Source organism: Cystoisospora suis (assembly GCF_002600585.1).
Source record: "Cystoisospora suis strain Wien I chromosome Unknown contig_6744, whole genome shotgun sequence".
NCBI classification, from domain to species: Eukaryota; Apicomplexa; class Conoidasida; order Eucoccidiorida; family Sarcocystidae; genus Cystoisospora; species Cystoisospora suis.
In genome coordinates this window covers 3,964-18,304 of record NW_027159531.1, presented here as the reverse complement: position 1 = coordinate 18,304, position 14,341 = coordinate 3,964, and the positions used below count along the sequence as shown (strand labels likewise).

At 43.0% G+C, this 14,341-nt stretch overlaps 2 protein-coding genes across 2 annotated transcripts; both read left to right on the top strand.

The window, feature by feature from the left end:
* Positions 1-33: 33 nt before the first annotated feature.
* CSUI_010147 (histone lysine acetyltransferase hat1) lies at positions 34-4,789 on the top strand. The gene is made up of 4 exons (XM_068070252.1): positions 34-182; positions 737-1,089; positions 2,038-2,862; positions 3,730-4,789. Exons 1-4 carry the CDS (start codon positions 132-134, stop codon positions 3,767-3,769), a joined length of 1,269 nt encoding a protein of 422 aa, XP_067917774.1. The 5' UTR covers positions 34-131; the 3' UTR covers positions 3,770-4,789.
* Positions 4,790-6,263: 1,474 nt separating this feature from the next.
* CSUI_010146 (cytochrome c-type heme lyase) lies at positions 6,264-13,395 on the top strand. Its single transcript, XM_068070251.1, has 5 exons — positions 6,264-7,706; positions 8,369-8,543; positions 9,480-9,572; positions 10,453-10,561; positions 11,513-13,395. Exons 1-5 carry the CDS (start codon positions 6,713-6,715, stop codon positions 11,615-11,617), a joined length of 1,476 nt encoding a protein of 491 aa, XP_067917773.1. The 5' UTR covers positions 6,264-6,712; the 3' UTR covers positions 11,618-13,395.
* Positions 13,396-14,341: the final 946 nt, after the last annotated feature.

Here is a 14,341-nt window from a genome sequence, read left to right as displayed (position 1 = left end):
ATCTTTCTATCTTCTATCGATCTATCTATCTATCCTCTATCGATCTATCTATCTGAACTTTTTCTTCATCATACGGCAAGGAAGGGGTCGTTTGCTGTGGGTATTTTGGGTTGACAGGAGTAGGCCTAGCGATGATGGAGCATATCTACTGCGATGCAATCCTGGATCTAAACGTCCTTGAGGTAAGAGGAGAGAAAAAAACGAGGAAGAAGAAAAAGCGAAGAGAAGAAGAGGAAGAAAAGTCTTGTCTGTAGATTCTAGAGCTCCAAAGAGAGAAGCGAGCTGCATGGAAAACGTGGCTTTCTTGGATGAGAAGGAGAGGTGTCCTCATGATGACAAAGGAATATGACATGTCTCTCCTTTTCTTTGGAGATGACCCCTTTTTCTCTTGGCACAGCAGTATCTTTCTGTCCCTCTTCTCATATGCATTCTCTTCGTTGCTTCTCTTGACTATCTTAACTGTTGTGTATACACTTCATACAGACATGTAGAATTTCCTCTTTGTAGATTCTTATCATGCTTCGTCACCATCAGTCTTGCTGTGTAGATACGTCTTCTTGATAGCGAGGTCTATTGGAGGGTATAGATGTCTCTTTCCTTCTGTTCTCTTTTTCTGCTTATACACTCGAGAATTCCGGGAGAGAGACGAGGAGGTTATTTGACGAGAGAGAATTTTTGGCGGCCACCTCTCTCCTTCCATTTCTCTTCTTCTCTTTCTTTCTTTCTTTTCTCGCAGCTGACCGTAGAAGAGCCTGCGTCTTCTTTCAGCCAGTTGCGAGATGTTGCCGGTCTCAAACTTCTTCTGGATCTTGAGCTTCTTCCTCGTTCTTTTCTTTATCCTCGAGAAGTCGGACAAACCTTTCGAGAGAAAACCTTATCTAGAGAGCTTCTCTTGAAAGGCGAGAAAGACGTCAAAGAAGAGGAAGGAAGAAAGAAACATGAAGATCATCATGACGACAGTCACCAGGACCCTCGTAACAAAGGGGCAAAAGAAAGAGAAGAAGAGGATGAAGAGAAGAATCGCAGCTCGTTAACAAGCCCTTGCCGTATTGTTCGTCTCATCAAAGAGACGACCAGACAAGCCGTCAGGTGAGAAAGAATGAAGAAGATTAGGAACCCGGGCTGAGAGAGGAAGCGAAGTTTGAGAGATAGAGAGTAGAGGAACATGATGATGACAGTGAAGTGTTCTAAGACATACAGATATCTACACATATACTACAGAGATAGATCGATCGATCGATCATAAGCAGGTAGATATGTATATAGAAAAAACAGATAGGCTTCTTAGTAAAGCTGTAAGAATATCAGCGATGTATCAGACAGCGCTAGTACTGAAGACAGCAGAGAAAGTCTCAATAGAGTTGTAAGAAGAGATAGAAAGTCAGTTTTGCCAGAGTGCGGTGTATATACACTCCAGCTAGTTCCAAAATGTGGAAGAAGGGGAGAAGTGTCAGTAGAATAAGTGGTTTCTGAAGAGGAGCAAATGAAGCTTCTTGAAGATAGATGCATCTCAACCCTCGTACCTCCCTCATTCTCATTACGATTGACCGTCGTTTCACACATCGCATATAGACGCGAAAGACGCTCCGGATATGTCAACCGAATCTCCCTAGGACCAGTCTCTTTCTTTCTATCTACATGTGCATATACACAGTGCTCGTGTATGGTCCTGAGGTATGAGTCTGGAAAGGAGAGTCAGCAAGTATGTCAAGGGGTGATTTCACATGCTCTCTTTCTCTCTCTCTCTCTATATATATATGTATGTATATATATATGTATACATATACGTGTCTTCATATGTATCTATGTAGATGCACTTCTTTGTACTGTCTCACTCTATGTATATGTATGTGCATCCTCGTCTCAATATAGTTGTGGAGATATACAGTCCTTCTATATGTATGGGTACGTGGAGGGTGGACTGCGAGAAGATCGGTCCTCTAGGTGAAGGTGAGAGATATATAGATAGATATGTGTCTTGTTCCTTTCTTTTCTTCTGTCATTGTTGTCTTTCTTTTCTTTTTCTTTCCTTTCTAGACTGTCTGAGATTCTTCAATTGGCATCATGCTTATCTCATCCTCTTCCACCTCCCCCGGCTATTCCCCGTGAAGATTTGGAGAATCGACGAGACTGGCGAGAAAAGAAGAGAGAAGAAGACTCATCGACATTATCAATATCAGCATCGATTCTCAAGACGGAAGATCCTCCTCACCAGACTACCACCGCTTCTTCGTCCTTGTTATCTTCCTCTTCTTCTCCTTCTGTCTTGCCGCCGCCATCTTCTTCACAAGCTCAACCAAGCAAGAGAGAAGGAGTGACTGTACATCATCCTCATCACGAAAGAATGAAATCCGAGACTGAAGCTACTTCCGGCCATGGCGATCTTTCTCGTTCTCCCAGTCACGACGACCATAGTAGGACTAGTTCGTCTATAGGAGTGAAGAAGAGCTCAGGACAGTGTGGGGAAGAGAAAAGAACGACCGGGGGGGGAATAAGACAAGAAGACGGGGAGGTCCGTCTTCCTCTTCTTTCTGAAGATATAAAAAGCACCGCCAGCAGTCTCTCCACTCAAGGAGGCGAAAGAAAAACTCGAGATGTTGAAGAGGGACGGGGATATGAACATAAGACCAAGCAGAAGAATTCTACTAATATAATGGCTACACCCCCTCTTCATCATGGGGACCATAGCCGACCCGTCACAAGTGATCATAGATCGGATGGAGACCCATGTCGTGATATCAGATTAAAGGTCAAAAGAAGATTAAAGAAAGAAAATCTACACTGGCTGATTGACCTCCCAGCTCTTCAGCAAAAAGAGGAACTCCAAATTCTATGGAACCAACTCTACTTCAAATATTACAGGTCCGATTGCCTTGCTTGTCTTTCTTTCTCTTTCTTATCACTTTCTTTCTTTCTTTCTTATCTCTTTCTTCCTTTCATCCCTGCTTCTTCGCTGTAGTGTTCTTGATGGTCTAAGATAGCCTTTGTCTTCATCATGCTTTGTACGTTAGGCATCTATGCATCTCTCCAAGGAAGATCCATAGGTATATAAATAGATAGCCATCCACGTCATCTGCGTAGGGCTACATACATGACGCCGCCTTCTATACGTAGACAGAAGAAACATGTACATGGTGTTCAGGTATGAGCGTTAACGCCGTGTATACGTGTGTAGATTAAAGAGATAGATTAAAGATAGATAGATAGATTAAAGATAGATTAAAGATAGATAGATAGATTAAAGATAGATTAAAGATAGATAGATAGATTAAAGATAGATAGATAGATAGATTAAAGATAGATAGATAGATAGATAGATTAAAGATAGATAGATTAAAGATAGATAGATTAAAGATAGATAGCTTCAGAAACAGGTAGATAGGTGTGATGCATATGCGCTGGTAAAGAGAAATGAATGGCGAGATGGAGTGATGATGTGAAGAGAGTTCTCTGCATATTCTCTGGGTATGAAGAAAATTCGAGAGGGCATGGAAAGTGTTCAAAGCCAGATACACGTAGATGATCGGTTCCTGAGGTGTACGCACACGTAGATATCGGGATTCTGAGGTGTACGTACACCTCAGGATCTTTTTCGCCCGCCACGTCGCGTGATGATTTTCTTCCCTTTCTAAACAACGACGGGAGGGTAATAAAAGACGAAAAACAGGAGATTTATTTCTGTTATTTCATCTTATTTTTTCTTTTCTTTCTTCTTCTTTTCCTTCTCAGAACCATATCAAAACTCCGTGACATGTATCCGCTGATTTGACACGACTTTCTTTCTTTGTGCTTCCTCTTCTTCTCCAAAGTCACATCTTCTCTCTTCACCTCTCTCTGCTTCAGCGGTCTTTCGCTCCGTTTTCTCTCTCTTTCTCTACTATCGTCAAATCGGAACCTAGGACAAAAAGCCTTCTTCGTTCTTTTTTTCTTATCTGTTTCTTTCTTATCTCGTTCTTTCATGAGCTTCTTCCACCCTCATGGACACCATTTCTATATCTTTCTTTAACAGCAGGTTAGGTATTTCTCTACTGTATTCGTCTTTCTCTTTCTCTGTCTTTCTTCTGTCTGTTTCTCTCTCGAGAGGGGAGGGATGCAAACAAGAGCTCATAGATAGAATGACAGGTTGCGAAAGGAGAGAAGGTGAACTTGTGAAGTTTTCTCTATCTTCAAGAGAAAGAAAGGAAGAAGAAAGCGAAGATTTTTCTCCTGTCTCTTCTACCTCTATTAAGCTAAGCAAAAAAGAAAGAAACAGACGGTGCTCAGGAGATTGCAAATCGTGAAGCTTGTTTCTTAGAGAAGGAAAGAAAGAAAAGAAGGGAATGAAGGAAGCAAAGGGAAAGGAAGGATTCGGATGAAGGTCGAGAGATGCGAATGGAAAGGATAACTTTTTTCTCAAGACCACTTCTTTACTGCCTCTCTCAAGTAATCGTTCCTGTCTATCTCTCCATCCATAGAGAGATGCACTGAGTGTCTTGCCCTTCTTTGTTTTATGGATTCCTATCTCTCTATCTTCTTTTGACATATCTCTCCCTTCTTCTCTTCTCTCGGCAGGAGATATGTCGAGTGTATGTATGTGTCGATGTATGGATGGATGTGGTCTTTCTCAGACGCTTTCTCTGCTTTTATGTAAAAGAACAATGTTGTTTACAAGGGGGAAGAAAATTTTCTCTTACTCTTAACGTTTATCTTTCTTTTCCTGTCTTGTCACTGCTTCATGTTTCATCGTCTATCTGGATTGGGGTGTTTCGTGAAAGAAAGACAACGCAGCAGCGATTCTTCTCAATCAACCTCTTTTTGACGGCGAAGATTTTGAATAGACTGATAGATGGATAGACGGACCAACGTTAGATACATAGACCCAAGATAGATTGATAGACGAATAGATAGATCGAACATAGATCAGTCACTAGATGGACCAGGTTTTCTTACGCAGGAGTCGGTGAATGTTGGAGTGAGGGAATGACTTGACATTTCCTGGGTACCTAGGGGCGGAGTGAAGAAGACACATCGTTCTGTCTGCGGAGTTTTTCTTTTTGTCTAGATACGAAGAGAGTTGCTTTGTCCGAACTGTAGTCACCCTAAAGGGAAGGCTCACGTCACTACGCACATGAAAGAGCCGGGGAGGGAGGGGGTGCATCCGCATGGAGTACAGGCTACACAAAGTCTGATGGCAGATGCGCCGGAGTTGTTGGCGATCACCCCCATCACTTCGCTACTGTGGAGATCTTCATACTCCGCTTCGGTATCTTCTTGTTCACGCGGCTCTTGCTGATCAGAACAAGCATGACGATCGCTGCTTTTCCCCTGGACCGGGTACTTACACCCTAAACCCTACGACACAAACGTCTTCTCCACATCGGTCGAACTTTAATCACCGCGACTAGGAGACGTTAGCTGCTTATGCGACCAGGCAAGAAACGCGCCTCTCTTCATGTTGCACGACGGGGGCACCGTCCATTGTTGGTGCTACTTCATCGAATGGAGAGGACTACAAGAGAAAAGTGTAGATAACTGACGTCTTCAGGCGCAAAAAAATGAGAAAATACAGATAAAGGATTGTCAGGCGGCTACTAGTACTACAATCTGTGGCCGTAACGGGTCGCCTCCGAGATAGCTGGGGAGAGCTCGAAGTAGGCTCGACATTCGCTCTCCATCGAGTTCCCGAAGACTGGTAGCAAGCTGTGAGTTTTTGTGTGTGGAATCTAAGTGAAACTCTCCATTCCTTTTACGTATACAAGAAAAAGAAGAACCTGAAAGGAAAGTGGAGGTGACGGTGACGAACAGAAGGAGGTTATAAGAAGGATGTTTCCTGACAGTAACTTTCTTCTTTTCTTTGTCTTTTGGAGCACACCTCTCGTCTTCTGAAAGAAAATAGGAGTAGCAGGGCAATTCTTTCATCAGGATAAACAGCACATGCCGTTGTTGGTCACTTTTCTCTCTTTATCCTCCTACCTGCTTCGGTTTTGTCGCTCGTATCTCTTTGGTGTCTGTGTTCCGCTTCTTACGGGGACTTTAGACTCGAAGAAAAGCAGATAATGCTTAGTCGTGTCGGTGCGGCATCACATGCACGAACACGATAAGAAAAGATAAGAAAGTTGTCGTTTTTCTCATAAGAAGGGAAACCACTAAGATCATCTCGGAAGTTCTTCTTTTCTACTCGCTCAAAAACAGCCAGCAGACCGCATGCATGATGAGTGATGGAGTCTCTTCTGAGGAACGCGCTTTTTCTTCCTGATCAGGTTCTTTTAGAAGAAGTCTTTTCCATTTGCTTGTCTGTCTCTTGCTTTTTCCTGATGGTCATCTCCGTGCATGCATGTCAGTGGTACCGTCTGTGCGTTTGTCGATCAAAAGAAACCTTCATGTGGTCTTTCTTTCTTCTTCATTTCATCATTCTCTCCTCTTCTTTTCTTTCCTACTACGCAGGTCTTCTTTCTCTCTCTCATCTCACTCTCTGCCTCGTTTCCTGGGCGATAGATGCCACCGGGCGTCATCCTCGCGGGTCGAGGTTAACCGGACAGCCTTTTTATGTCATGGGGAAGTCGAATGGTGTGTTGTCTGTAGCAGACGGGAGAGAACGAACAAGAAGAGGAGCACCTCTTTTTTCCGTGGGTATGGCGTGACAAGAAAGAATCCTTGTGACCTAGAATCAGAATAATCCCCCGGATACCAAGGAAAACTACTCTTCCAGATTCCTTCACAACACAACGTCAAAATGTCTGTGTCCCCTGATAGATCACCTACTTCTTCTTCTCTTTCTCCTTCTTCTTCTACCTCTCTTTCTTCAAACCAGACGTCTTCTTCCTCATGCCCTCTTAAGAATCATTGTCCCTTCACGTCTTCATCTTCTTCCTCTGGTCCTGCGACATCCGATACCTCGTCTTGCCCTTTGTTTACCGAGACGGAAGAGAGAAGAGTCAGGAAATGTCTTTTTGGGCGTGTTCTTATGCCTGTTCTTTCATCACCTCCTTTGCTATTTCCTTCTCTAAAGCCTCGTGAATTACTTTCATCTTCTTGTTCTCCTTCGGGAGATCTTCGATCTCGGCTCTTCTGTTTTTCTCCCTTTTCCAATCATTCTCTTCCTTGTCATGATCGCCTACTCGTTCCTTCAGAAAAGTCACATGGAAAAGAAGGAGAACAACCACAACATCCCCCCTGTGTAGCATCGCGTTCTTTCTTCTCTCTCTTCTCTTCGACGACCAGACAAGAGGAAGCAAGAAAGGCCGGTACAGAACAACAAGTTCAAGATGGAGTTAGATCTCTTCCTTCTTCTTGCCCTCTTCGTAGCTCAGATACAGACCTTCCTTCATCTTCTGCATCTGCATTCTCGAATCGAGATCTACCACCTTTCTCATCTCTTCCCGAAGGAGACCAGATAAACTTCTCGCCCTTCGCTTTCTTCTCTCGTGGTGGAGCTCCACCTGCTCGAAGAGGAGATGATAGGGAGGGGGGACCCCCCCCGGGAAGTCGCTGGGGATCCCCCCCACTAGGCCGAGGGGGTGGGGGAGGAGAACAAGGAGAAGGGGGGAAGGGAGAAGAACAAGCGCATGATCGTCGAGGGGTGATCAATCCTCGTAATATGATGCCAGATATCTCAAATGATCCAAAAGAACAAGTCGAAGGAGAAGGACATACAGGAGGGGAAGGATCTTCTCTCTCCACAAAGAGAAGAAAGTCGTCGATCCCGAAGACGGGAGAAGAAGGGACAAGTAAGTCATTGCTATTTCCATCTAGTCTCCTTAACGACGCTTAGTCGTTCTTTCTTTCTCTTCACTCTCGAAAGAAAACATCGACTTTCTTCTTCTAAATCTCTTTCATGTATACGTACAAAACGGTTACGCGGCATCTTTCTCGCGTTTTGCAAAAAGTGAAAGAAGGTTGGGGTGTATCTTTAGTCATATATGGCTGTATCGATGTGTGTATATGTGTGTATGAATATGGATGTATATGTGGGAGTATGTATGTCTATTTGGATGTGTATCTCTGTATCGATGTGTATGTATATATGGATATGTATGTACATATGTATCTATACGTATATTCGTGTCTCTATACCTATGTGTGCGTCTGGATGTATATCTTCTTCAAGGGTACGCGAGTCTACAAGACAAATAGAGTGGTGCTTGTCTTGTTCCATTGAGAGAACTGGAAGGAGGCTTCTTTATTTCACTCTCTCTCTTCTGAGGTGTACGTACATCCCTCCAAGTCATGTAACATACATCATACTCGCCGATACATAGGAAGAAAGGACCCAAACTATTTCTCTCTCTTCTATCTTTATCTATCTATCTATTTTCATCTGTCTATTTCTGTCTCAGTCTATTTATCTGTCTAACTAGTTCCTCGTTCTGTCCTTTGTGGTGTTTCCTAGCATGGATCTATCCGTCTCCTCTACAGTTTCATCGAGCGATGAGACGAAAGAATAAGGAACCCCCGCCAGCTGATGCTATGGAAAGTACGGTGTATGTACACGACATCGTCAACGAGAGAACGTGGAAGCAGATTCTTGACTGGGAGCATTTTCATTCACAACTTCAGAAAGACAAGTAATCGACTCTTTCTTTCTTTCTCTTCTTGTGAAAGAAACCGTCGCTTGTTCATCTTCTTCTTCGCCTTTCTGAAAGGCGCGAAATCACTGTGTCTCTTCGCTTATCCCTTAGAGAGAGACGACGGAAGATAACAAGCCTCAAGTCGCATGCATACACACAACTCCTCTCTTCTTCTTCTGTCTTCCTCCCTCAGTAACATTATTGATAGAAACATATCTCGATACAGATATCTGTAGATAAGTATCTACATGTATAGGTTCTCTGTAGATACTATAGGAATAAAGCACTGTATCTATAGGTTGTAGATACGTGTAGATCTAGTATCTATACACATCCATGGATCTACGTGGGGTCTAGTGGTCTATGATGGATGAAGCGTCTCTATCTCTATGTCTCTATGTTGTGGATGGTGGGTAGGCCTAAGGCGACAGCTGGATGGTTTCGAGGGAGGTCATCTTGTTAAGGAAAGAAATGCAGAGGGTACTTTGAGATCGGACTATACAATGTGTGCTTGGCTCCAAGCACAGAGAGACAGAGAGATATGTCTATGTGTCTATATATGTAGAACGGAGCTTCTATATATATAGACACATGTAGGTCTTCGTCGATTAAAGGGCCTTGTGTGTATGATGTGTTTCTCTGTGGAGACAGAGATCGGTACGGTTTCTCGATGTTGTATGTCTCGATGGTCTACATCGATTGCGTTTTCCTTCTTTCTTCATCTCTCTGTGTCTCTTCTGTCCGTCCCCTCTTTCAAGGATTCTACGCCCGCCTTCATCTCCTTGTGGTCCCTGAGTTTCCGAGGTTTTCTGAATTGCTTGCAAAGGCTCCCGTCACTCGTGTGGAGAAAGGGAAGGAGAGGATGATAAAGGAGAAGAAGAAGAGAGAGTAGAAGAATGGATATCCGTGGTGTGTCTATCTTTTCTTGTGCAGGGGGAAGGTTTGCAAAGACGCGTCTTTAAGGCGTTTCGTTGGTCGATCAGACGACTTCACACCTACGGCTCGATGGAATCAGTACTTCACTTCGTAAGAGAGAGAGCGAGACAGAGACGGAGACAGAGGGAGAGAACGTTCGTGGTACATCTACAGAGATAGAAATAGATAGATACAGGGCATCTTCCGTACATCTTCTGTCTTCCCCCCTATTTTACTCTTTATATGGATGTGCATGTGTATGTAGATGTAAAACCTTCATCAGTTATTTTCTCGTCTTTTCTTCATGGATCTGCTCTTCTACACTGTACGATGGAGGTCCATCATTTCAAGGTTTCATGTCAGAACATGTGCATATATATAGAGAACCGTTATATCTGTGGCTTTCTCTAGGGATGGATGTATATGTATATACATATATATGTATATGTATCATAGCAAGTACATATGTACGTAGTATGGATATTTGGAGTTGTATATGGACACCACAGAGACACGTGTTGTCCTTGTAAGAGATTTCGAAGGAAGTTCTCGTGCATGTACGGGAGAAACCTATAGTAGGTTCATGCAGTTCGACAGCTACTCTGTATACATACCATATACATATTGCATATAGTGGCGATATATCTCTTGATACTTCCGTACATATCCCACAGGGAAGGCAATTCGTGAGCATCCATAGACGACATGTACACATCTGTATGAAGTTTTAGTTCTGTATATATATATATATATATATATTTAGCTGGACGAAATAGAACAGAAGCTATTTTCTTCTTTCGCTATGTCAACAAGCGTGGAGTGGTGTGAGTGACTGTCAGCTCTCTAGGATTCATCAGTCTACCATGTAGAGACACAGATAGATCAAAGACTGATGGATGGATTCTAGGTGGCAGCTCTTAGATTGGAGATAGATAGAGATGTATCTTTATATGTAGTCGTGTATCTACGATTGTGTCTGTTCCTTCCTTAGGAGAGGTCTTCCTTTTGATCGACATGACTGGTATATCGATCGATGTGGAGAGACTGTGAGATATGTTGTAGACTACTACGATGACCCAACTGCCTCCGATGATATCCAGGTACAGGAAAGAAGAAGATCTTCCTCTTCAATACAAAGACAGTTAAAGAGAAGGACACTCACATACGTACAGATTTATACACTACATGTTGATACAGATTTACCGCCTAGTGTGTATGTGATTTAATGTTTCTATAGATGATGTCTGTGCGGGAGGCAAGAAAGAATCTTGGTGTATGTACGACATATCTGTAATATCTGTGTGAGAGTAGGTGAGGGCTGGGAATATGGTGAAGACATCTGGATAAAGGCATCCGGCTTTCTTACAAATAACATCCACTCTCCCTCTCTTCATATAGATATTTAGATAGGTAGATAGATAGATAGGTAGATAGATAGATATGTGTAAGATGAGATTACAGGGTGTGATGATATGACCGGCAATAAGCATCGAGGGAGTTAGCTTTCTCTTTTTTTTTCTCCTTTTCTGTCTTTCGTTCCGTCCTTCTGTATGGTGATAGAAGTGTTTGGTCTTATCTCGGTGAAGATAAAGAGACTTCTCTTTAGTTTTTCTTCGGAGAGACGGAGGTGTTGTCAGGATTTCATCCTAGTCTTGTTAAAAGACATTCAGCCTCTTCAGTTGGATTGTATCTGAGGTGTCTGTGCAGATTCGGAGTGTATGTACAGACATAGATACATACCTAAGGAGACATGCATGCATTACGTTCTTCTGTTTGTGATTGCTTATCTGAGAGAGACTAGTTTGGATTTGAGAAATCTAGACGTTCTTCTGTAGCTTCTTCAGCAAAAGATATGTCTGTATCCATTTGAATACGCATACCTATAGGCGCATACTTATCGCTATTATATTTGTGGAGAGAGCGAGATATATATGTAGATGTCTCTCTATATACATAGATAGATATACCCGGGTATAGGTATAGATAGATATGTGACTCCAGAAGGCTTCGTGTGGAGATCATTGTGAGTACTTTGGTGTTTTTCTTTCCAGGTGTATATACACTCTCGTCCAGCATGGTTTGATTCCTGGGACAACTTCTACGACAATCTCCGTCATGTCTTCCATTCATCTCCTTCTACTTCTTCTTCCTCGTAACGCGACTCTTCATAAACTTCAACTTTTCTTTCCTTCTTCCTTCTCTCATCAGTCTTCTTTTCTTCGATCTTCTTCAGTCCGATAAGTCGCTCGATCCTCCTATAGAGAATCTGGAGAAGCGCATGTGTATTCCTTTCTTTGGACAGGAGAATGAAGAGTACCTAGGTTCAAAGGAGAGGGGGGGACTTCGTCGTCAACAAGACTAAAAGAAGCCTGAGAGGAAAAGACGGGAGAAGAAAAGAGACCGAGAGAGAGTGTTAAGTATCCTCTTGAACTATCGGGCTAGTCCACTCGCTCACATCTCGCGCGACATCATCCTAGAGAAGGAAAAGATCGGTGATGATCGGCAGTATGGAGAAGAGAAGAGAATAAACTGAAGTAGTAGAAGTTCTCTGAAAGCTCACTTTTCTATGGATCTTCTCGTACCATCAATTGACTCTCTCTCTCGTTTCTATGAAACATAAGCACCACGCGCATGCATTCATGCATGCATCGTATCAGTAGGAGAAAAGAACACACTATCCACACATATGCATAAGTGTGGACATGTCTTCTTGAATAGGTCTCCTTCATGTACGGATGATGACCTGGACGTGTCCAGAGGTCTTCTTCGTTCGAGGAGGAGACTGTCTACATGAAGAAGAAAGAAGCTCCTGCTGCTTGGGTTGATGTAGTGAGTGATGCTTTGGTGCTCCGCCATCGAGAGACGACGTGAGGAAGGGAAGGAGGATAGTTGGAATGGATCTTCGATTCCTATGGGTCGTTGAGAGATAGAGAATATCGAGAAACTCCCAAGGAATACACAAAGCGAAAGAAGAAGAACAGAGTTGATAACGGGATGATGGAATAGATGAGCTAGGGCGTTGTGCGAAGAAGGTCTTCTTTTTCTTCGCGTTGAACGAGCGCTTGAAAGGATCGATTTGTGTGATTGGTGCCTTGTAGTTCTTTTGAAGCAAATCTCGTGTGTATGGATGAATAACCTCATAATACAAAGGGAGCAGTCGTACTAGTGATAGTAATAGCGTCTTATAATAGTAGGACCTATTACTGTAATGGGAGTGGGGCTTGGTATCTAACACATCTCACTCATCGAGTAACTCTTCTCTTCTACAGGTATATCGATATATGTATAGATGCAAGCTTGTTTCTGTCCTCGTGTGGTTATGTAGGGGCAGTCCTTCTCTTTCTTCTACACTCTCTTTTAATATACATATATGTATGATCTGTAGGCGTTCTTCTTATTGCCGCCGGGATGCATGCGATGATGATATTGATGTCTATATATATATGTATATCTATATAAAGAGAGACGAATATAGAACAGACAAGGGTATGAGCGGAAGTGAAATAGGAGAGAATGAAGAGGAACATGAATGAAGGAGATTTCTCTCTTTTCAAATCGCATGCATTCCTCGAAGGCGTGGTCCCTAGATATCCTCGCTCACTTCCAATCTCTTGATCTCTAAAGAAGGAGAACTTTTCCTCTGAGAGACGTTCTTTCATTTTAGGACTCCCCCTCTTGCTTTCCTCTTTCTTTTCACGAGTAGCTTCCACTCGGAGTATGCCTGCCGGGGATGAAAAAGATGTCCAAGAGAAACAAGAGAAAAAGAAGAATTCGAAGCGAAGATAGCTAGCTCTCTCTTTTGGCAACAGAATAATGCACGCTTGATTTGTTACCTGTGGCTATATACTCGAGTGCTTCGGCGTCCAGGCTTTTTTTTCCCTTCTGCCCTTCGGGACCTTAATGGCTTCGCGTCAAGTGTTCTTTTACTTCTCCATCGATGTCTATCTATATTATGCTTTCTTTTCTTCGGCTAGAGCGAAGAAGGCTACAAACATAGGAGCGAGAGAAGAGAGAGGGATATATCTACCGTCTTGCGCTTTCTCTCTCTCGTGCTTGTATTCTCTTCTTCTTGTGGTGTATGTACACCTTGGATTGTCGGTGATTGCATAACCCCCAGTCACAGCGAGAGGCACTATGAGTCCTTATACACGAGATAGAAAGAAAGATATAAGAAAGAAGGTCCGTTCTCAGCTGACGACGGCTTTAATGATTAGACACGTCCCTCCGATCGTCTTTCTTCCTTATGCGCATTCAAGGATAGACAAGGCATTCTCGCTGTAGAAAAGACGCGAAGGTGGTGAATGATAGATAGACAGGTTTCGAAAAGCACTCCTTGAGTCACAAAAAACACTTTTCTTGTGAATTGGGGAAGGCAGGAAGACTAAAAGATGGTATTAAGAGTCTCGAAACAAGCATTACTCCTCCTGAAGATTACATTCCAAAATTCTTTTCTTTTCAGTACCAAGTATCGATAGGTTACAGTCTAGGCTACCGCGGTATAAATCACTCGGCTTCGTTCATCTACTCGAGTGCTACACACAGAGACAGCTAAGTGTTGATGAGAGTTGCTTTACTATGATGTCTACTCCTCCAACTACTACTACTACTATCAAGACTATGAAGAACGGGGGGGGGGCCGTAGATGACAAAGGATCGCTTCCCTTCTCGAAATCTCGTGTCTGTATCGATTCGTGCTCGACATGTCATCATTCGTCTCTCCTGTCAGATTCCTCCTTCACTTCTCTAGAAGATCTCCTGTTCATGCTTAAGCACACAGTCTTCCCCGTACTCGAAGGGGATAGAGAGGTAAATTAGATACACAGATACAGACAGATAGATAGACAGAGAAACTGACGACCGATAGATTGATTGATCAAAGA

Coding starts and splice junctions, on each gene's coding strand:
- CSUI_010147 (XM_068070252.1), top strand. CDS start 132: ATGATGGAGCATATCTACTGCGATGCAATCCTGGATCTAAACGTCCTT. Junction 1,090..2,037: donor ACGACCAGACAAGCCGTCAG/GTGAGAAAGAAT, acceptor TTTCCTTTCTAG/ACTGTCTGAGATTCTTCAAT. Junction 2,863..3,729: donor CTCTACTTCAAATATTACAG/GTCCGATTGCCT, acceptor TTTCCTTCTCAG/AACCATATCAAAACTCCGTG.
- CSUI_010146 (XM_068070251.1), top strand. CDS start 6,713: ATGTCTGTGTCCCCTGATAGATCACCTACTTCTTCTTCTCTTTCTCCT. Junction 9,573..10,452: donor TGGAATCAGTACTTCACTTC/GTAAGAGAGAGA, acceptor TTCCTTCCTTAG/GAGAGGTCTTCCTTTTGATC. Junction 10,562..11,512: donor CTGCCTCCGATGATATCCAG/GTACAGGAAAGA, acceptor TTTTCTTTCCAG/GTGTATATACACTCTCGTCC.